This window comes from Podarcis melisellensis, assembly GCF_964234715.1.
Source record: "Podarcis melisellensis genome assembly, chromosome: 13".
In the NCBI taxonomy this organism is placed as follows: domain Eukaryota; kingdom Metazoa; phylum Chordata; class Lepidosauria; order Squamata; family Lacertidae; genus Podarcis; species Podarcis melisellensis.
In genome coordinates, this window is record NC_138545.1 from 47,843,054 (window position 1) to 47,865,157 (window position 22,104).

At 45.9% G+C, this 22,104-nt stretch overlaps 2 protein-coding genes across 2 annotated transcripts in view; both read left to right on the forward strand.

The window, feature by feature from the left end:
- Positions 1 to 4,366, forward strand: part of LOC309354189 (transmembrane protease serine 11B-like protein) — an 89,135-nt gene extending 84,769 nt beyond the window's left edge. Inside the window, exons 9-10 of the mRNA XM_081884213.1 lie at positions 961 to 1,103; positions 3,382 to 4,366. Coding sequence (XP_081740339.1) covers positions 961 to 1,103; positions 3,382 to 3,543 — 305 coding nt within the window. The 3' untranslated portion in view covers positions 3,544 to 4,366. The remainder of the gene's footprint in view (positions 1 to 960; positions 1,104 to 3,381) is intronic.
- Positions 4,367 to 13,975: 9,609 nt separating this feature from the next.
- UBA6 (ubiquitin like modifier activating enzyme 6) overlaps positions 13,976 to 22,104 on the forward strand; it is a 50,946-nt gene continuing 42,817 nt past the window's right edge. Inside the window, exons 1-5 of the mRNA XM_081883877.1 lie at positions 13,976 to 14,101; positions 15,242 to 15,283; positions 18,915 to 18,974; positions 19,810 to 19,904; positions 21,440 to 21,468. Of these exons, the coding sequence (XP_081740003.1) occupies positions 18,934 to 18,974; positions 19,810 to 19,904; positions 21,440 to 21,468 (165 nt within the window). The 5' untranslated portion in view covers positions 13,976 to 14,101; positions 15,242 to 15,283; positions 18,915 to 18,933. The remainder of the gene's footprint in view (positions 14,102 to 15,241; positions 15,284 to 18,914; positions 18,975 to 19,809; positions 19,905 to 21,439; positions 21,469 to 22,104) is intronic.

Below are 22,104 nucleotides of genomic sequence, written 5' to 3' on the forward strand. Positions count from 1 at the left end.
CGGAGAGCGTCCCGGGAGGGAGAGAAGCAGCCCATCTTCTGGGGAAGGAAATCAGCGTAGCACCAGTGGAGAAGGGGGGCAGATGGGGGAATCGGCGAGGTGGCTCCATGACTCCTCGCCGGAGACCAGCGGGGAGAGCACGGGTCCTCCGCTGCCCACACCCTCCCTGCGCAGAAGGCTTCTGCGTAGGGAGAGTAGGCGGAGACTAGGCGTCAAAGAGCTTCTTTGCTGGAAGAAGTTCAAGAAACGCCCACTGACAGATTCTGCCATCGATTGAGACAGCCACGGGTGAGTGGCTGTCCGGACAGAAAGGGTTCACTCAGACGACCCAGCCAGGTGTGACACCGATTTACGCACGAGCAACCCCTAGAACCATTACAGATAAGATTAAGGGTAGGGGTGGGAACGTATCTTTCGTCAGTGTTAAGATTTAAGGAGAGGAAGACAGGGATGGATTCTTTTTCGCACAGGAGATTATGTTAAATTACCAATGCCATCTTTAAACCGGCCTCTGGGCTATGCTGAAAATGCATGTTCACACTTCCCTACTCCATCTAATTGTACATGCAGTTTTTTGAACCTTGTACAGGGAGTGGCCAGGCAGGGAGCAGGGGAGTGATAGCAGATTGCTGAGGGCTGCTGGTTTCTGTGGGGATGAGAAAATGGAGTAGGGAAGAAAATGATAATTGTAGAAGGGCAAAAACCCCTCCCCCAAGCTGTCAAACGAGAGAAAAGGAAGATGAAGAGAAGATGAAATAAATCTTCGCTTGAGTGGAAGGAGAAATCATGGAGCCTAGAAGGGAAAGGCTCAACTGCAGAGACACAAATATCTTCTCTTACGTTCATGCAAGTTTAAGCAGCTGTGGCTAATCTCATATGACACACCATAAAAGTTTATTCTATGCCTTGCCTTACCTAGAGGAAAATTATTTGATGCACTGATGAATATTTTCCGTTTAGGTGAAACTCCTAATGTTCTTCAAGAAGCAACAGTAAAACTCATAGACTCCAACACTTGTAATAGAAAAGAAGTGTACAATGGGGCCATAACACCTGGGATGATATGTGCTGGGTACCTGGAAGGAGGAGTAGATTCCTGTCAGGTATGTCCACTCTCATCTGATAAAATTAATCCCCTGTAAACAAAGGTGACATTCCTGTGGGAAGAATATATTTAAAGGGACATCACTTCCTGGTTTTGAGTACAGTCATACCTTGGGTTGCGAACGCTGTGGATTGTGCATTTTCGGGTTACGGACCGCGCTGAATCTGGAAGTACCAGAACGGGTTACTTCTGGGTTTCGGCGCTTGTGCATCTGCAGAAGCGCAAAATGAGGTCAAGCGCATGCGCAGAAGCGCCGAATCGCGTCACGCGCATGTGCAGACACAGTGCTTCAGGTTGCGAACGCTTCAGGTTGCAAACGCGCCTCCCGCACGGATCACGTTCGCAACCTGAGGTATGACTGTATTAGAAACCTTCCTCAATGCCCCATACTTACTCTTATTTATTAAAAAATATATTTATAACCTGTCCTTCATTAATACAGATACCAGGGCGGGGTGCAGAACACAAAATAAAAGCAATCAATGAAATAAGCAGCAATAGATGTAAAAACACACCATCAAACAAATAAATCAGCTAAAAACAAAAGAACAGAGAAGAGGCAGAAGTCCTTGCCACAGTGAGCCCTGAACTGAGTCTGTGCTTCCATCTCAAGCCTGGAAGGCTGGATTCGCCATCTGTACTGGGATGGCTTCTCTAGAGAAGCTCTTGCTAGAGAGAATGTGTGTGAAACACAGCAGCACTACATTGGCTCCAGTTGCTCCACCTGTACACACCCTCAAACTAAGCATTCTTCTTTGTGGTCTCTGCAGTTCCCCATATGGGTTCCTTTTCTGCACACAGCACACAACTAGAGCTAAAGACTCGACTGTTTTTGGTGCAAAGATCAAACCTTCCCACTCATTTCTTTTCTGTCTGCCTTAGCAGCAGCCATGTCTGAGACTAAAGTCCGTGGACTGAGTCTGGTCTCTCCCTTCATTCTTCCTTTTGTCTTTTTTTCTCCTCCTCTGTTTCTTTCCTGCCTTTTCCATTTGTGTTTTGACTATTGGAACTCGTGGAATACCAGTTTTCTTTCAAATCAAGACTTCTTTTCTTGTTCTTACAAACACATCCATGTGGGATGAAGCAGGGGCCCTCTGTTTGAATGAATAACCACTATGTGTCGACTAAGAAGATACAAATACAGTGGTGCCTCGCAAGACGAAAAGAATCCGTTCCGCGAGTCTCTTCATCTTGGGGTTTTTTCGTCTTGCGAAGCAAGCCCATTAGCGGCTTAGCGGTATTAGCGGCTTAGCGGATCAGCTGATAAGCGGCTCAGCGGCTCAGCTGTTAAGCGGCTTAGCGGATCAGCTGTTAAGCGGCTTAGCGGATCAGCTGTTAAGCGGCTTAGCGGATCAGCTGTTAAGCGGCTTAGCGGATCAGCTGTTAAGCGGCTTAGCGGATCAGCTGTTAAGCGGCTTAGCGGATCAGCTGATAAGCGGCTTAGCGGATCAGCTGTTAAGCGGCTTAGCGGATCAGCTGTTAAGCGGCTTAGCGGATCAGCTGTTAAGCGGCTTAGCGGATCAGCTGATAAGCGGCTTAGCGGATCAGCTGATAAGCGGCTTAGCGGATCAGCTGTTAAGCGGCTTAGCGGATCAGCTGTTAAGCGGCTTAGCGGATCAGCTGTTAAGCGGCTTAGCGGATCAGCTGATAAGCGGCTTAGCGGATCAGCTGATAAGCGGCTTAGCGGATCAGCTGTTAAGCGGCTTAGCGGATCAGCTGTTAAGCGGCTTAGCGGATCAGCTGTTAAGCGGCTTGGGGGGGGGAGGAAAAAAACCCCGCAGGAACTCGCAAGACATTTTCGTCTTGCGAAGCAAGCCCATAGGAAATTCGCTTTGCGAAGCACCTCCAAAACGGAAAACCCTTTCGTCTAGCGGGTTTTCCGTCTTGCGAGGCGTTCGTCTTGCGGGGCACCACTGTACATCCTACTACTACTCAGTCTAGATCACTGGCTCTGAGCTAGAGATCCACACACAAAACCCTGAAAGGCCTGCATCTAGCACCCGACACAAAGATTTGCTTTTGTTAAAATGCATGTCTCTTTGATTAAACTGTTGCAAAATTCAAAAACAGCTATCCTGTTGCCTCTGGTTTGAGGGGGAATAACATTTGCAAAATGCATAAACATGGCTAGGGAGGGACAACAGCAAGTACAACACCTGAATGTACTTTTAACATTAACCTAAAATGAATATATTTTAGCTTGATGCTGCCCCTTTAATCTTCTGCTTCTACTGAAAATCAACATTTTATTAAAACTCCCTTTCCTCCCCCTCTAGGGCGACTCTGGTGGCCCGCTGGTTACACCTGACACAAGAAACATGTGGTATCTTGTCGGCATAGTGAGCTGGGGAGACGAGTGTGCTAAGCCAAATAAGCCTGGAGTCTACACACGAGTGACTTACTTTCGGGACTGGATTACCAAATATACTGGGCTCTGATGCAAAATTTGTACGTTTTGCACATCATAGGCGGTATGCAGGTCATACTCGTTTGTAGCGCGTGCAAAAGTCCTTTACGTGAGATTGTCTGCCTTCTTTCCAAAGTTGTTGGCGTTGCTCTGGTATGTTAAGAAGTAATGGAGGCAGACGGTTAAACAGTATTTATTTACAGTATTCACACAGGCTTCCCTCAGAAAATAAGGGTAACCTTCCCTTGCATAGCTTGAATGATTCCCCCCCCCCACTTTCCTCTGTTTTCTATTCCCCTCTCCCTGTCACGGAAGCTGCATGTTAGCAGGAAATATTGTGAGTTCAGAACATGGAAGGATTTACCCATTGGCTTCTGCCACCAAACAGCTACAACAGTCAGGGCTGGCGCCAGAGGTGAACACAAAATGGCGCTCCCCACTAGGGAAGAAGGGGTGAGTGAAGATCTGCATCGGAAACAAGTTTACCCAATGCTTGAAGTGAGAAACCAAGGCCGTATCAGGGTGGGGAGGGAGGGGAAGGTGCCCGCTCTGAATAATGCCAGGCGGGTGCAGAGCCCAGGAGACTCCAGAGGTCACTCCTGCCATTTCCTCGCTGGGGTGGGAGGAGACCAGCAGCACCTCCTGTTTGACAAATGGCCACATAGGGGGAAGCTGCCAAGGAGGTGGCAGATCTCACCTCCAAGGAGTGTGCTGCTGTGGCCATCTCTGCCAGTGCATTTCTTGAGAGGCTGAATCTGCTCCCCCTGTGAATTCTGCCGCCAGAGGTTAACTCACCTTGCCTCATGGGTGCATAGCTGTCAACTTACAGATTTGAAAATAAGGGACCAGCAGCCTCGAAAATAAGGGATCAGCAGCCAAAATAAGGGATTTTCCGGGCACAGGTATGTTCAACTTCTGAGCCCCTCTGAGCCAAAGGCAGAAAGCCCAGCCAGTAGCCAAGCAAAGCCTCATCACTAAGGGACAGCAGTGGGACATGGCGCTGGGTTAAGGGACTGTCCTGCCAAATAAGGGACACTTGACAGCTATGCATGGGTGGCTACCCCTAACAGCATTCAATAAACACACAAGACGTAACCGGCTATATGTTTGAATAAATAAAGTATACTATTCATTGTATTGAATTGTAGATTTCAACAGAAGTAGCTCATAAAGTTCAACAGAAAAAAGTAGAAGACCCGGTGGATCAGTTCATTCTCTAATCAGTTCATGCATAAGGTCCATATATGTTTAAGTGTCTATTCCACCTGTCTGTTCATAGAGTCCAACAATATACACGAAAGGTTGTTACAATACCACAGAATCCTTTCATAGAGTCTAAGACAAGGATTTCCAGAATATTAGCCTTGTTTCGCCATCCTGGGCTTCATCAGGATTGTGATACTGTATTTATCTGCATTATCTAGAGTTTGTACTACTGATGAAGCCCAGGATGGTGAAACAAGGCTAATATTCTGGAAATCCTTGAATAGTACAATGAAAAGTATACTTTATTTATTCAAATGTACAGCCGGATACTTCTTGTGTGTTTATTGAATATGTTTCACGTAACCAGAGGTTTGTTGTTGTTTTGTTCCTGACAGCAGTCATAGATAAGGTGGACAGCTTGAAGTGAACTGCATAGGACATTCTCTCTAGAGGTGGAGCATAGCGAGTTCCAGAGAATGGGCAGCAGCAGTCTCACTGCAAGGCATTCAGATGAGGCCATTGCCCTGAATTTTATCATGTAGAAGCATTGCCATATTCCCCTTTGCCTTGCATCCAGAAACATGCTAGTAGTACCTTCTCCTGCATTACGGTATCAGGAACATTATGGTAGGCCTGCTAGACACTTTCAACCAGCAGCAAAAGTAAACTTCACATTTTTTTCATTATTCCTATACAGTGGTACAGTCATACCTCGGGTTGCGAACGTGATCCGTGCAGGAGGCACGTTCGCAACCTACAGCGTTCACAGCCTGAAGCGCTGCGTCTACGCATGTGCGTGACGTGACTTGGCGCTTCTGTGCATGATGTCATTTTGTGTTTTTGCGCATGCGTGAGCACTGAAACCCAGAAGTAACCTGTTCTGGTACTACCGGGTTTGCCGTGGTCTGCAACCCGAAAACGTGCAACCCATAGCGTTCGTAACCCAAGGTATGACTGTACCTTGGTTTACGAACTTAATCTGTTCTGGAAGTACAAAGTTCTTAAACCAAAGCATTCTTAAACCAAGGCGTGCTTTCCAATAGCAGTGGGGGACTCAGTTTACAAATGGAACACACTCAACATGTTCTGCTTCCAAGGCAAAGTACACAAACCAAAACACCTACTTTCGGGTTTGCAGCGTTCTTAATCCAAGTTGTTCATAAACTACTAAGCTGTTCTTAAATCAAGGTACCACTGTATTGCCTTGGTGGCACTCTAGCACAGTGATGTACGTAGGTGCCATGCATTTTGGAACTTTGTAAAATTTCACCCGTGCTCTGTTTTTGTCAGCCTATTTTCATCACATACACACAATCTGATGATGGGGGCGGAGAGCTTGTTAAATTGCACAAATCTTTTAATTGCATAACCTGAATTTGCCAAAATAGTGCTAGTCTGAAAGCACCCTTAGAGTGATGATAGATGTAATATATCATCAAGCTTCCTTGGGCTTCACAGCTGAAATTAAAGTTATACGTGCTAGCCAATCAAATGCTACCTAAGGCATTTGTCCACCTTAAAAAACAAACAAACTGCTGCATGTATGCTAATTTGTTCTTCTTGAACAAAATTAGTGAAACAGCTGTCCAAGGAATATTAAGGGGTGGGCTGGGGGAGAGTTTCTTGGCAACAGCATGGATTCCAGCCTATAAACTTTCAGGACTGGGCTGAGCATACTTACAAAACTACCTTCCTAGTCTAAAAACATTTCCGTTTGTCTTCACTCAAAAAACATCCAAGGATCAAACGTTTATGCAAAACTAGAAAAAGTCACTTACTTGAGTGATGCAAAGGACAGTGCTTGGAGCTATAGATAGTTACTTTCTCCTAAATTGAGGTGTGGATAAATAATTCATTTTCAGTTAAGATGTAAGAGTAGTTAGGTAACTATGTTGTACGCAGAGCAGGCCCCCTGAAAACAATGAACATGACTAAGCCTGGTCCTTTAATTTCAGTGGGTCTACTTTGAGTAAAACTTAAATCGCTATTCCCCTGAATGATTTAAGGGCAACTGGTTTTAGTATTTCCAGAGATGGAGAATTGGTCATTGTATGCTGCTGCCTTTCCAATAGACCTTAGTGTAACCTGAAATGTGCATAACACCAAACAGAGTCTCATGGAACAGACTCTCTCTGAAGGTGGTGGATTCCCCATCATTGGAGATATTTAAGCAGAGGATGGATGGCCACTTGACAGGGTGCTTTAGTTGAGATTCTTGCATCGGATGGGGTTGGACTAGATGATCCTTGGGGTCCCTTCCAACTCTCCAATTCAGTGATTATGTATGTCTGCTATCTCCTCCAACACATCAGCTTTTTGATACTTACCGGATGCAGACACCGATGGCTATGTTTCTAGCCATTTTTTTCTCCTCCACACCTGCCTTGTTTTCCAACTAACCTTTCACACTATTTTGTAACATTTTGGTTGGCATAATAAAAGTATTGTCCCAATATGATTTTTGGAATTTAATTTATCCTTCAATTTCATTTTAGCAGCTCACGGGTAACTTCTTTCTCAACGTCATGGGCGTTAGTGTGGTGGGTAAATAAATAAAAATGCTTAACTAATGACCAATTGCATTGCAGATAACTTGGTTCTAACCCCCCCCCCCCAATAAATCCAGGCTATGCCCATGCTCAGTGTCCTATATTTGAACAGCAGGAGAACTGCATGTTGGTGCTAATGATTCAATATAAGAACATTGAGAAAAGAAATAAAGGAACTCTGAAGAAGGATCTTCTTGACCTTTTAAGATTAAATAATGGAAGAAACTTATCACAACATACTTTTGCTGGGTCGTCTTTCTACATTTCTATCTCTAAATGACTCATTAAACCATTTTCTTATACATATCGAAGTACCGTATTTTTCGCCCCATAGGACGCACTTTTTCCCCTCCAAAAATGAAGGGGAAATGTGTGTGCGTCCTATGGGGTGAATGCAGGCTTTCGCTGAAGCCTGGAGAGCGAGAGGCATTGGTGCGCACTGACCCCTCTCGCTCTCCAGGCTTCGGGAAGCTATCCGCAAGCCTTGCGCGCCTGGCGGGAGGTCCTGCCGGGTGCGCGAGGCTTGGGGCGGCAGCCTGCAGCCCGAAGCACGCGGAGCCCTCCGGAGGGTGCCCCGTGCTTCGCGCAGGTGTGTGCAAGGCTTGGGGCGGCAGCCGCGGCTGGGGGAGGGGGGAAATAATTTTTTTTATTCATTCCCCCCCACCAAACCGAGGTGCGTCCTATGGGCCGGTGCGCCCTATAGGACGAAAAATACGGTATATCAGTAGCTTTTTTACTTGTCTGCAGATGCCAATCAAGTATGAAACGACAAAAACGACAAAGACAGACTTCCATTTCAGATTGTGGTTTTATGGCACAGAGAACTCTTTCACTGAGTTCACATGGGGGTGGGGGGCAAAATTATGTTCAGGGTTATATAGTGTCCATCTTTACACAAGTCCGCCTATGCTACTGCAGGTGAACAGATTCCTACTTGCATCTTGAGAAGGTCACAGGGAAAAGGTGTGGTTACAGAGGATTTAAATGGAGATTCTAACAAACCCTACAGCTGCAACACTAATTCCTGAAGGCCTCTACTGTATTGTCAAATCCACGACTTCCTTTCACTCAGTTCTACTTTGTCTGGTAACACTTGATGGGTTGCAGAAGCCAAAACTTTCACCACATAATTATAATATAATTTCAGACACATTTCATATTGTTTGTGGTGAGGTTTTATTTTTCTTTTTCAAAAAAATAATTAGACCTTTGTGGATTATAGGCACAGCTAAATATTACATGTTCTAATGCAGTGTTTTTTTAGTTTTTAAACTTTGATATTTCTATTCTGATTTTTCAATTTGTTATATATACGTGTGTGTGTGTGTGTACACACACATATGTACACACACACACACACACATGTATCCTAGCCAATTAAGAATGTAACCAGACTTTTAAGATTGGAGAAAGGGTTATTGTTTCACTTGTGTAAGATATTTGCCTTTACCCATCTTAGACCGACATTCTTCAGCTATAGAATATTCTAAGGCTGTCTTCTCAGTGGCGTAGCGTGGGGGGTGCAGGGGGGGGGGCCGGCCGCACCAGGCGCAACATCTGGGGGTTAGGGAAATCCACGGGTTAGGGGGCGCAAATCCATGGGTTAGGGGGTGCAAATTACTTGCCTTGCCCCGGGTGCTGATAACCCACGCTACGCCACTGTGTCTTCTTATCAATAGGTTGTTGTTGTTGTTTAGTCGTTTAGTCGTGTCCGACTCTTCGTGACCCCATGGACCAGAGAACGCCAGGCACCTCTGTCCTCCACTGCCTCCCGCAGTTTGGTCAAAACATCCTCCCAATGCCTTGAATGAGTTTTAGATCCAATTACTGTATGCTAGATGAACTTCAGAACATTTATAGCCCACATCTCTGATTAGGACTACAAGTAGGGAGCAACTGACTTGTCTCCAGAAGAATCACTGGTACATGCTAAGGAGTATAATAAGAAACTTAGAGGAAGCATGTTGTTCCTGAAATATGTTTCAGTAGCTGTAACGAAACAGAAGGCGAAAACCAATCGCTTGGTGCTAACAATTTTTCATTGGTTTCATATCTGTTGTGAAGTTGATTCAGAGCAGTGATGGCCAAACTTGGCCCTCCAGCTGTTTTGGGACTACAATTCCCATCATCCCTGACCACTGGTCCTGTTAGCTAGGGGTGATGGGAGTTGTGGTTCCAAAACAGCTGGAGGGTCAAGTTTGGCCATTACTGAATTAGAGTACAGTGGTACCTCGGGCTACAAATGCTTCGTGTTACAAACGCTTCGGGTTACAAACTCTGCTAACCCGGAAGTAGTACCTCGGGTTGAGAGCTTTGCCCCAGGATGAGAACGGAAATTGCACGCTGGTGACGCGGCAGCAGCGGGAGGCCCCATTAGTGAAAGTGCATCTCAGGTTAAGAATGGTTTCGCGTTAAGAACAGACCTCTGGAACAAATTAAGTTCATAACCCGAGGTCCCACTGTAATGTTTCCCACCCCCCTTTTAAGATCTACAAAATATATTACCTCTGGATTCACATGGTAGCTTCACTCTTTGAAATAAAAAGTTTAGATTTGAAACATTGCGCACTGCAGTTGCAGGAGGCAGTAGTGGGTCATGTGATCAAAATGTGCTCTCCTGCCCAATTTTTTTTAAAAAATATGAGTATCAAAGTGAGTTTTGCAAACTACAAAGGTTCATTTCAATCCAGGTTGTATATATCACCAAACAAGTATAAGTATGTGTGTATGGGATAATTTATATAGTGGTACCTCAGGTTATGTACTTAATTCGTTCCGGAGGTCCGTACCTAACCTGAAACTGTTCTTAACCTGAAGCACCACTTTAGCTGATGGGGTCTCCTGCTGCTGCTGCGCCGCCAGAGCCCGATTTCTGTTCTTATCCTGAAGCAAAGTTCTTAACCTGAAGCACTATTTCTGGGTTAGCGGAGTGTGTAACCTGAAGCGTATGTAACCTGAGGTACCACTGTATATGATAGAGCAATGAAGAGAAGACATGTGCAATCCCACAACACTGCTCCTGATATTCTGAATCTCTTAAATTGGGATTCACTCAGTTAACATGACAAGTGCTATAATAGTCACCTGAACTACATACGTCTGAGTCTGCATTATGTATTTCTAAATTTACTAATAAAAAGTACATAAATGTCACCTGATTTGTTTTGCTTTCAATCTATATTTCAAGATCTTCTTTCCTGATAGGCTGTCAGACAGCCCAGGGGACTCTTTTATTAATTGCTAATGTGTTTGTCAGTCTGCTTTTGTCTCTGCTTGGTTTCAGTGTTAATACACAGCTAATATCATCAGTAAAACTATACCTGATGAATAAACAATGTAAACATTAGACCCTGTTTCAAGTGTCATTAAAAATGTATTTTAAAACATCCCCGTTTCCTTTGGTGTGAATGATAATTTTCACTGATGTTCGCAACAGTTTGTTTTCATATTGTTTATGTAGCAAATACTGCTACAAGCTAGTCAATCTATGGGTTCTTACGTTCAGCCTGACCTCCATAGCTGTCAACTTTTCCCTTTTCTCGCGAGGAATCCTATTCGGAATAAGGCTATTTCCCTTTTAAAAAGGGAAACGTTGACAGCTATGCTGAGCTCACACTTACCTAGAAGCTCAACCCATAAAGCTACAGCCCTACATTGCCCCTGGCAACTGAGTTGCTGTTGTTATTAGCTACTGGGCCAAGTTCAATGTGTTTCTATTAGTTCAGAAAGACCTTAATAACTTGATTTACCCATGATATCGCCTTACCGCACATGCAGCCACAGCCGCTTCAATCGTTAAACTTTGGAACTCCCAGCCTATTGAGATAAAGCAGGCACCTTCACTGTACTCTTTTTGACACCTGCTAAAAACATTATTGTTTAGGCAAGCCTACCCAGATGCTTAGAAATGTGAGGCAGTTTCAATCTGTTTTAGCACTTTTAAGTTTAGGTGGCAAGTGTGGCAGGAAGATTCAAGGACGATCAAAGAAAACATTTAAACTTTTCAGTGTAGTATAAAATTTTTCATATATCCATATACCGTATTTTTCGCCCTATAGGACACACTTTTTCCCCTCCAAAAATGAAGGGGAAATGTGTGTGCGTCCTATGGGGCAAATACAGGCTTTCGGTGAAGCCTGGAGAGCGAGAGGGGTCGGTGCACACCGACCCCTCTCGCTCTCCAGGCTTTGCGGACCTCTCCGCAAGCAGCGGGAGCGCTGCCGCTGCTTGCGGAGAGTTGCCTGCATGCTGAAGCCCGCGCGCGCTGAGCTCAGCGCGTTCAGGCTTCGCAGACCTTTCCGCAAGCAGCGGGAGCCAGCGCTGGGCTCCCACGGCTTGCAGAGAGCTGCCTGTTTGGGGGCTGGGGTCGGGGGAAGCTCGGGCGCCCCAGCCCCGCGCCTGGGGGGGGAAATAATTTTTTCCCCTTTATTTCCCCCCCAAAAAACTAGGTGCGCCTTATGGGACGGTGCGTCCTATAGGGCGAAAAATACGTTATGTGGATTAATACGAAGGGTGGTATACAAATTTAATAGATAATAATAATAACAAATCTCTTTTCAAAACGAGAGCAAGACCACATAGACAATTCTTCCACAGTTCTGCACAACGTATTGTTGAGAACAGGGATTTTCAACTCTGACAAATACAAAAGATCAGAAAAGAGCAAGTCTTGTGTAGGTGAGATGAGAGTTTGTCTCAAATTAGACGTTATATAAATGAGTTAGCTGGCGAAAGCAAACTCACACCCCTCCCCATGTTTGTATACATAGGGTACACATGTAAGAGGCTCTTCATCTCTTCATCATTATTATTATTTTTTTTTGGGGGGGGTGATTCATGTTCTTATGCAGCTGCATTGCTTTATATTTTCTGGATGCACCATGATACTATTGCAAAGCAGTCTTGCCCTATGTTACACATCAATCACTGCTGGTTGTTTCTTTTTTGAGGTTGAATCCTGACAAGACAGAAGTACTGCTTTTGGGGGACAGGGGACGGGTGGGTGTGGGGGACTCCCTGGTCCTTAATGGGGTAACTGTGCCCCTGAAGGACCAGGTGCGCAGCCTGGGAGTCATTTGGACTCACAGCTGTCCATGGAGGCGCAGGTCAATTCTGTGTCCAGGGCAGCTGTCTACCAGCTCCATCTGGTATACAGGCTGAGACCCTACCTGCCTGCGGACTGTCTCGCCAGAGTGGTGCATGCTCTGGTTATCTCCCGCTTGGACTACTGCAATGCGCTCTACGTGGGGCTACCTTTGAAGGTGACCCAGAAACTACAACTAATCCAGAATGCGGCAGCTAGACTGGTGACTGGGAGCGGCCGTCGAGACCATATAACACTGGTCTTGAAAGACCTACATTGGCTCCCAGTATGTTTCCGAGCACAATTCAAAGTGTTGGTGTTGACCTTTAAAGCCCTAAACGGCCTGGGTCCAGTATACCTGAAGGAGTGTCTCCACCTCCATCGTTCTGCCCGGACGCTGAGGTCCAGCGCCGAGGGCCTTCTGGTGGTTCCCTCACTGTGAGAAGTGAAGCTACAGGGAACCAGGCAGAGGGGCTTCTTGGTAGTGGCTCCCGCCCTGTGGAACGCCCTCCCACCAGATGTGAAGGAAATAAGTAGCTATCCTATCTCTAAAAGACATCTGAAGGCAGCCCTTTTTAGGGAAGTTTTTAAAATTTAATGCTGTATTGTTTTTAACACTCGATTGGGAGCCGCCCAGAGTGGCTGGGGAAGCACAACCAGATGGACAGGGTATAAATAATAAATTATTATTATTTTGTTGTTGTTATTGTTGTTGTTGTTGAAGCACAACCAGACGGACAGGGTATAAATAATAAATTATTATTATTATTATTATTGTTGTTGTTGTTGTTGTTGTTGTTGTTATTATTTTCCTTCCAATGTGTTTCTTATCAATAAGAAAATTTGGCATTGAAAATTTTCATTCTGAAAGGGGGGGGGATCTAAGACCCTACTGCAGGGATCAGCAAACTTTTTCAGCAGGGGGCCGGTCCACTGTCCTCAGACCTTGTGGGGGGCCGGACTATATTCTGAAAAAGAAAAAAATGGAAGATTTCCTATGTCCCACAAACAACCCAGAGATGCATTTCAAATAAAAGCACACATTCTACTCATGTAAAAACACTGCATACTGCTTCTTGGACCGTCCGCGGGCCGGATTTAGAAGGCGATTGGGCCGGATCCGGCCCCCGGGCCTTAGTTCGCCTACCCATGCCCTACTGCTTCAGAGAATTTCATCGTGATATGCGCACTCATGAGGACTAGGAACAAATTAACCACAACAAAAAGTCGGGAGAAAGTTGAGAGCCGCTGCTGTTGCCAATCCCACAGGGCGCGCCCGCCTTTCGCGCGCTGCTTCTTTCACACGTTCGCGCCAGTCACGCGTCGTTCGCGCCTCCTCCTCCTCCTCCTGCTGTTTTCTTTTTTGCATTTGAAAACACGCAGCGACTGGCCAAGCGCCGGCCTACCTTGCCTGAGGAGAACCGCGCGCGGCGGGGTTGGCGGCGAGAAGGGAGGCCTCCGTCCTGTCAGGAGGCGGAGTGTGGCGCCGGCAACCGGATTGGCCTGCGAGGCGCCGCGGACCCGGCCTCCCCGCACCCGGGAAGGGCGCCGCGGGGCGGAGCGAGGCCGCTGCTTTCCTCGCCGGCTTCGGAGCTGCGGTGACGCCGCCGACGCCGCTTCCTCCTTTTCCCTCACCGCCCTGCCCGCCTTCCCCGTCGCTTCCCCTCAGGGCCTGAGGTTCGGGGCCGACGGAGCGCCGCGTGACGGGGCGGAGAGGCAGCCGCCGCCGGCGAGGAGGAGGAGGGTGTCGGGTGAGGAATCCGCCGAGGCCTCTGCGGCGAGGGAGGCCGGCCGGGCCTGCGCTTGGCCGAGGCTGGGCTGGAGGGGGCAGCCGGGGCGAGGGGACCTGTCCGACCGACCGACCGACCAAGGGGATGAAATGGGGGTCGTCTTCACAGGCTTTAGCCCCCCAGCCTAAACCTGGGACGGGAGGAACGAGGGAAGCCGTGGCATGACATGGCACATGGCAATTTTTATTTTTTATTTTTTGGTTCGACGTGAATTCGGGTGGGGGGAAAGGGGCAGTCACCCCCTCCCCAAATTAAAATACACCGCTAGGTTTCAGTTTCTGTGATTACAGCCTCTCCCCCCCCCCAAAAAAAATCCAGCTTTTATAGTTGCATCCCCTCTTCAAATCCAAAATTCAGGGCCAGGTTTCAGTTTCTAGAATGATTACCCCCCCCCCGCCAAAAAAGATGCAAAATTCAATGCCAGGTTTCAGCTTCCATAACTTCACCCCACCCCAATCCAAAATTCAATGCCGGGTTTCAGCTTCTGGAATTATGTGCCCCCTCTCCAAAAAAATACCCAAAATTCAATGCCAGGTTTCAGCTTTTAGAATTATGTGTCCCCTCCAAAAAGATACAAGATTCAATGCCAGGTTTCAGCTTCTAGAATTACGTGTCCCCTCCAAAAAGATACAAGATTCAATGCCAGGTTTCAGCTTCTAGAATTACACCCCACCACTTCCAAATTAAGTATCAGCTTCCATAATTACAATACCCCTAGAATTCAAAATTTTATGCCACATTCAACTTTCATAATTACCCTCTCTAATAATAATAATAATTCCGTGCCATGTTTTATGGGCGTAGCCAGGATTTATGTCACGGGGCAGGCTTCATGTTGGGGGGCCCCCAAACCTCAGTTAAGTATTTTTATTGATTTACATGATGGGGGGGCAGCTGCTTCCCTGCCCCCCCCGGCTGCGCCCATGCTATGTTTCAACTTCCATTAATACATGTGTTTGTCCCTAAGGAGCTAAAAAAAAAACCCCACGCCAAACCCTTCATTTTTTCTGGAAGACAAGAAGTAAGAATATCTGAATGTGCAGAGTGTGTACCACTCTGTTGTTGAGACTTTCTCTTTTTCTCTCTCTCTCTGCATCAAAGGCTGTGTGCACCTTGCGACAGAACTGTGAAATTTGGAGGCAGGTAAGGCTGCTGTATCTGTGCCTGAGTTGTTGCTCCAGGTTTGCTTTTCTGTTATTATTTCCGTGGGCATATGTACAAGACAGTGACCGAAACGGAGGGGCTAGGCCAGGGATCAGCAATCTTTTTCAGCAGGGGGCCGGTCCACTGTCCCTCGGACCTTGTGGGGTAGGCAACGGTAGGCCCAGGGGCCGGATACAGCCCAATCACATTCTCAATCTGGCCCGTGGACGGTCCGGGAATCAGCGTGTTTATATTGCCCCTTTCAAGGTAAAAAATCGTGCTAGGGCTCCTTACAATTGTGCTAAGTAAGTATCAGGCTACTATTTCAGGAAACATCAGCATCATGGCATCCTGGACTATTGGGCTGTATCTGACTATCAATTCACTAGCATGCCAGACCCAAACCTGAATAGGATGTTGTCAGAGCTGCCTCCAGGTCCCAGCTCACAGAGGACCAACGCTAGCCGGTTGTAATGTACAAAAGTCTATTGAAGTTCAGTTTCCATTTACAAGCCGCAGCGTGCAGCTCTACGTCTTAGAACCTAGACCGGCGAAGCTCCGTCTGAGTCTCCGCCCCCTGTACACCAGTTTAAGACTCTAGCCTTACTCCACCTCTTCCGTTGTTCTTTCCTCCTCTGGGTCCTTCTGCCCCCCCCCCCCCGGGGTCTCCTCCTTTCTGGACTCTTCTGACGCTGACCCCCCTGACTCTTGTCCCTCCTTCCGGCGGGCTTTAGGACCTGGCTCCCTATCCGGGCTACCTGCTGTGCCGCTCGCCTGTACATTTGAACTTGGCGCGCGCGCCCAGCCTCCAACTTTCCTCTCGACCGTTTCCGCGCTCTCTGATGGAGGCGTGGTCAATCCTGACTCATCTCCTCCCGCTGGTGGTGAGCAGCCTGATCCCGATACCTGGGACTCCTCCCCCCCACTGCGCTCTGGTGGGGAAGCTGGTCCTGATTTCCAACTGCTGCTCTCTGAGTCCCCTCTGGCCCCTTCTTCCTGGGGTGTCCCCCTAGGCACCCCCCTTGCTCTGACCATGGGCGCCCCGTTCTGTGAATCTTCCGATTCGCTGGAAAGACTCAGGGAATTCCTCGGACCACTGTCATCGCTTACGCTCCCTTCGGATTCCTCCCCCTCGCTCTCCATTTCCTCCCTCTCCTGTGCCTCTGCTCCTGAGCCCCTGACAGATGTGTTTCATAGTGATGGCCAGGTGCCTAGGCAGCTTCTCAGGCACTGGACAAGTTCATGGACAATAAGTCTCAACAGGGGCTATGCAGAATCTCCAAGATCAAAGAGTGACAATGTGAGCTGCTGGGGAGCAGCAGTAAGGTAAAGGTAAAGGGACCCCTGACCATTAGGTCCAGCTGTAGCCAACTCTGGGGTTGCGGCGCTCATCTCGCTTTATTGGCCGAGGGAGCCGGCGTAGCTTCCGGGTCATGTGGCCAGAATGACTAAGCCGCTTCTGGTGAGCCAGCGCAGCACACAGAAACGCCGTTTACCTTCCCGCTAGTAAGCGGTCCCTATTTATGTACTTGCACCCGGGGGTGCTTTCGAACTGCTAGGTTGGCAGGCGCTGGGACCGAGCAACGGGAGCGCACCCCGCCGCGGGGATTCGAACTGCCGACCTGACGATCGGCAAGTCCTAGGCGCTGAGGTTTTACCCACAGCGCCACTCGCGTCCCGCAGTAGGGGGGTGGCTAATGTCTTCATACCCCACTTGTTGACTTGTGTAAGGTGTAGGATTTGTTACTGTGGAAAATTGAATGCTGGACTCCATGGACCTTTGGCTTGAACTAGCAAGGCTCATCTTGTTTAACTACAATAATATAATGGGGAGTGTCTAAGAATATTTGCATATATTCTAGAATAAAAAAAATAGTAACAACAACAGCATCAGTAACTTGAAACATAACCACGAGTCAAATGAAATCAAAATTATTTATAAATCAATATTAAATATCAGTAACACTTAACTTTGAACAGGGAACCAACCATTCAAAAGATCCTCAAAGACAGCTGTGGGTCAAAGGAATAAGATCTGATGCTAGCTTGTGGTACTTCAAATAAAATAAATGAAAATAATAGCTTAGGGTTTCTCTGAATTTCTGCAGGACTGAGCCATGATCAAATACCCTACAAAGAAACAGTAAGAAATGGAAATAGTAGGAGACCTGTCCCCAGTTCTGCTAAATCCGTGAGGTAGAATGATAACAAAACAATAATCATAATTATTTACCAGGATACATGTCCAAGAATAAAATATTTTTAGAACTGAGAGTACTCACTTCTTTCAAAAAGATTCACCCCACCCCCAATTCATTCAAAGCATAGTACAGAGTATTGACCAGGCCATGCAACAACTCTTGGATGGCATTATCCTTGCAACTTAATATTTCATTTTTGGTTAAACAAATACTGTGTTGTTTCAACACAGACTTGAATGGGTCACAGAGATAAATTCTCTCCCGTTTGGAATGGAGTGAAGAGGTCCATCTCATCTAAAGATCCATTCGGTGTTTATTAGAGCTCCACCCCTAGAAGACTCCATTATCCAAAAATATAAGGCTTATGTCTCTCTTCTATGCTTTATGGCAGGAAGAATGACTCTTGTGCTTCTTAAAACCAACCTTTGATTGAAACAGGAAGTGGAGCTGTTTCTTCTGTGCAGCCCCTCAGAACTCAAAAACTGCCTGAAAAAGGACATAAGTAGCAGTTGATATGCACTAAAGGCCTTCAAAGTACCGTATTTTTCGCTCTATAAGACGCATCAGACCATAAGACGCACCTAGTTTTTTGGAGGAGGAAAACAAGAAAAAAATATTCTGAATCTCAGAAGCCAGAACAACAAGAGGGATCGCTGCGCAGCAATCCCTCTTGCTGTTCTGGCTTCTGGGATAGCTGCGCAGCCTGCATTCGCTCCATAAGACGCACACACATTTCCCCTTACTTTTTAGGAGGGAAAAAGTGAGTCTTATAGAGCAAAAAATACGGTATATGCTAGCAACACCTGCAATGTTTTCACTTTTCCCAATATGTGTTTCCAGAGAAATGCACACTGACTTGGGCCAGTCTCAGTTCTCTCCCCCCCCCCCCGTATGTTTTAACAGCATATACAAGGTTGAAATGCATCCACATTTCTTAAAACACTGATTTTAGCAGACATACAATATTGGATTCTAATAAGTACTTATTAAAGGGATTATCTTTTGACGCGAACCTAGGAGACTTGCAGGTGCTTAATGATTTAAAATCTGTTTCTTTTTTAGTCCCTTACAATAAAGGTTTCTAAAAACTTAATGATTTTTTTCTGTTTTGCTAGAAACGATCAACAAGGAAAGGGTGCTCTTGCTAGTTCCTTACGTTTGGCAGATACTGCATGGTAGCCATTGTCTCACTGTGCTCCATTCCCATTTCTGAATTTCTAACATTTGGGCCTCTTGTTTGTCTAGTATGGGTTATACTCCATCCTTTCAGGGCAGCAACCATATCACCCCTGTTGTTGTGTAGTCCAGTATTATTAAAATACTTATTTCTGTGCATATCTTTTCATGTATTAGCTTAGTTGAGAAAACAAAAGTGAATGAACTGTGTTGCTTTTTTTGTTGGTGATCACACCTATCTTTTTTACTTCTAGTCCAAGCAAATATATCATAATGGCAGCAGATTCTATGGAAATTGATGATGCTTTGTACAGGTAAGTAATTTAGTAACATAGTGAAGCATAGTAGATTCATAATAGTGCTAATGATGGATTTGGCTTGTTTTCGCTAAAGTTCAAATACTAGCGGTTCCTGATGTATGGAACACACTATAGCTGCCATGATTCTTGATCTTTAATGGGGTTTAGCTATTGCCAACTTGCTATTACATACAGTTGAATAGTCTGTATTGGCATGACTGAAAAGCCTTTGTTGCAGTGACTGAAGAGCAAATTCAAATAGCATTTGGGAAATAGGTGCTGATTATGTGATAACCGTCAAATCTTGGGCAAGTCTTTTGCACTGTGTTTAAAGAACAATGCATAATCTCATCTAAAACTATGTTTAAGGAAAGCCCTTAGTTATTTTCTGTACTTGACTTAAGTGGCATTTTCTGTAGATAGAATGCCTTTATCGTCATGTGCCGAAACAATGGCCTAGCTTGGAAATTAAAAATGGCAATATTCTTGGCTCAGCACCATAGATTACTTTTGCTGTAGTCCTCCACACAGACTGCTTGAATCCCATTTCATCTGCATGCAGGATTACAGCTTTTGTGCTTAGTACTCTCATGAGTAAGAATACAAAAGAAAGGCAAATATTCTGAAAATCATGTTACTGCAATATACATATGTTGTATACCGTATTTTGTGTTGAAACTCTGTACCCTGCAGATAATAGACAATATCCAAATTTTGCTATTTCATTGTGATTTCCTGATGTCCACTTGGATCCTTTTTGTTAAGTAGTCCCATTTGTAGAAGGGATCATGCCACTGAATAGTTATTTTATGGCTATTTACTCCTTTTTTCTTTTCTTAATTGCACATAGTCGGCAGAGGTATGTTCTTGGAGACACAGCAATGCAGAAGATGGCTCAATCTCACGTGTTCCTGAGTGGAATGGGTGGGCTTGGAGTGGAGATAGGTAATTTAAGAAACACCATTTTCCTCCCTGTTGTACATTTAATAAGGATAAAATGTGCATATTAAAATGCGTACCGTAATTTTCGCTCCAAAACACGCACTTTTTTGCTCCTAGAAAGTAAGGGAAAATGCCTGTGCGTGTTACGGAGCGAATGCACTCGACCGGAGCCATGGCTGCTGTCAGTCAAGCAAAGCGGGAGCCGCTTGCAGGGCTTCTGTCCCACTTTGCTTGCTTTACAGCCAGGAGGAGGGGGAGGAGCCGGGGAGGATGGAGGGAAGGAGAGCCATGGCAGCAAAGCGGGCAGCAGCCGCTTACACGGGAGGAGGGACAGACGGGAGCCGGAAAAAGCCGCGTAGCCAGCAACAGCTGCTGCAGCCTCAGCTAGCAAAGGTCCGTGCGCTCTCTAAACGGAGCAATGAGGCTGCAAATGGAAGGCAGGGCACAGGAGGGCTCTGAGCCACGAGCGCAGTGAAAACCAGTAAAAAACGTTTTTAAAAATGCTGCTGGGGACAGGAGGGCATGGGATGAGGGAGAGGGGGAAATTCTCCCAGCGTCTCAGCTGATCCGCTGAGCAGGACTTGGGTTGCAGGGGATTCGCCATTAGCTGCGTAAAGCAGCCAAGAGGGAGAGAAGGAGCAAAGCGGGAGAGGAAAGGAGATGCTTACACTGCTGTAAGTGGCTGCTGTCCGGTTGGCTCCTTTAAAGCAACAGTGCTCTTTCCCTCCCCCCTCCCCGCTCAGCTTGCCGAAAAGCTCCTTTTCCACACACCCCACGCAAGCTCCTTCTCCCCTTAAACCCCTCTCCTGCATTATTAGCAGCATCCTTCTCCACACACCCCACGCGTGCTCCTTGTCCCTTGAATGCTTTTCCTTCCCTCCCCACTTAAAACGTGCTTACAAAGCACGGATCCACATGGATCCTCAGGATTTTTGCACTGGGTCACCCCAAGTTCACCATCAGATCACATAGCATATCCATGGCTACAGCCTGCACCAAAAAACACACACGCACCCACTGTTTCATGGGGCTGCAATGGCGCAAAAACGTGGTTACAAAGCATGGATCCACATGGATCCTCAGGATTTTTGCATTGGGCTACCCCAAACTCACCGTCATATCACGTCTGTGGCCACAGCATGAACCACAAAAATCATACATCCACTGTTTCGTTTAGAATATTTTTTTCTTGTTTTCCTCCTCTAAAAACTACATGCGTGTTATGGTCAGGTGCGTGTTATAGAGTGAAAAATACGGTAAATTTATGTTGTACTAAGTTTTAAGTCTTTAATGAATGTTGTTTTGACTTCTGGATTTGTTTATATGGCTGATATCTTTGTTACAGATTATAATGAAAGTGGAATTGCATAGAATTTCTGTAGCTTCTCTTTTAACAGTTGTGTAATTCATAGGGATGGGATTGAGAAGGAATGACTGTTTTTCGAAGATCATGGAGCAGTTAAAAAATTGAATTATTGCCAAAGAGGCTTGATGAAAATTATCTAATAAATAAACTTTATAATATACATCTTTTTCAGCTAAGAACATAGTTCTTGCAGGAATAAAGGTAAGGAGAACAATTTTTTTCTAAGTAAATTTTGTTTTAAAATTAGAATGTTTCCTCAAATAACTGATGGTACTTTCATAGATTTCAGTCCATTACCATTTCCCTAGTCAAATGTTATTAACACAAGTTTCCTAAATGTGGCATGCCATCAGATTTGACTCTAGTGCTGGAGTGTCCAAGATGAAATACTGTATGTTTTCTGTGGGAAGAATAGTTGTGCATGTGCCACCATCTAAGCACTGGCATGCTAGAGCAGTGTTTCCCAACCTTAGTTCTCCAGCTGTTTTTGGACTACAACTCCCATCATCCCTAGCTAGCAAGACCAGTGGTCAGGGATGATGGGAATTGTAGTCTGAAAACAGCTGGAGACCCAGGGTTGGGAAACACTCTGCTAGAGGATAGGGCTGTTCTCTGCTCTCTAAGAGGCATTATGGGTTTTTGTTTTCCATTGACTTCAAGAATTCCATCTTGATGCTTTAAAAACAACTGAAATACAGTGACTATTTTTAGGCATTTTGGTTCTATTAGATGGCAACTAAGACTCTGGTAAAGGACCTCAAATATTATTTTAAAAAATCAATACCTGCAGCGTATGGGATCTTTTAAAGCATTTAGAACTTTTCCATGACGCGGGTG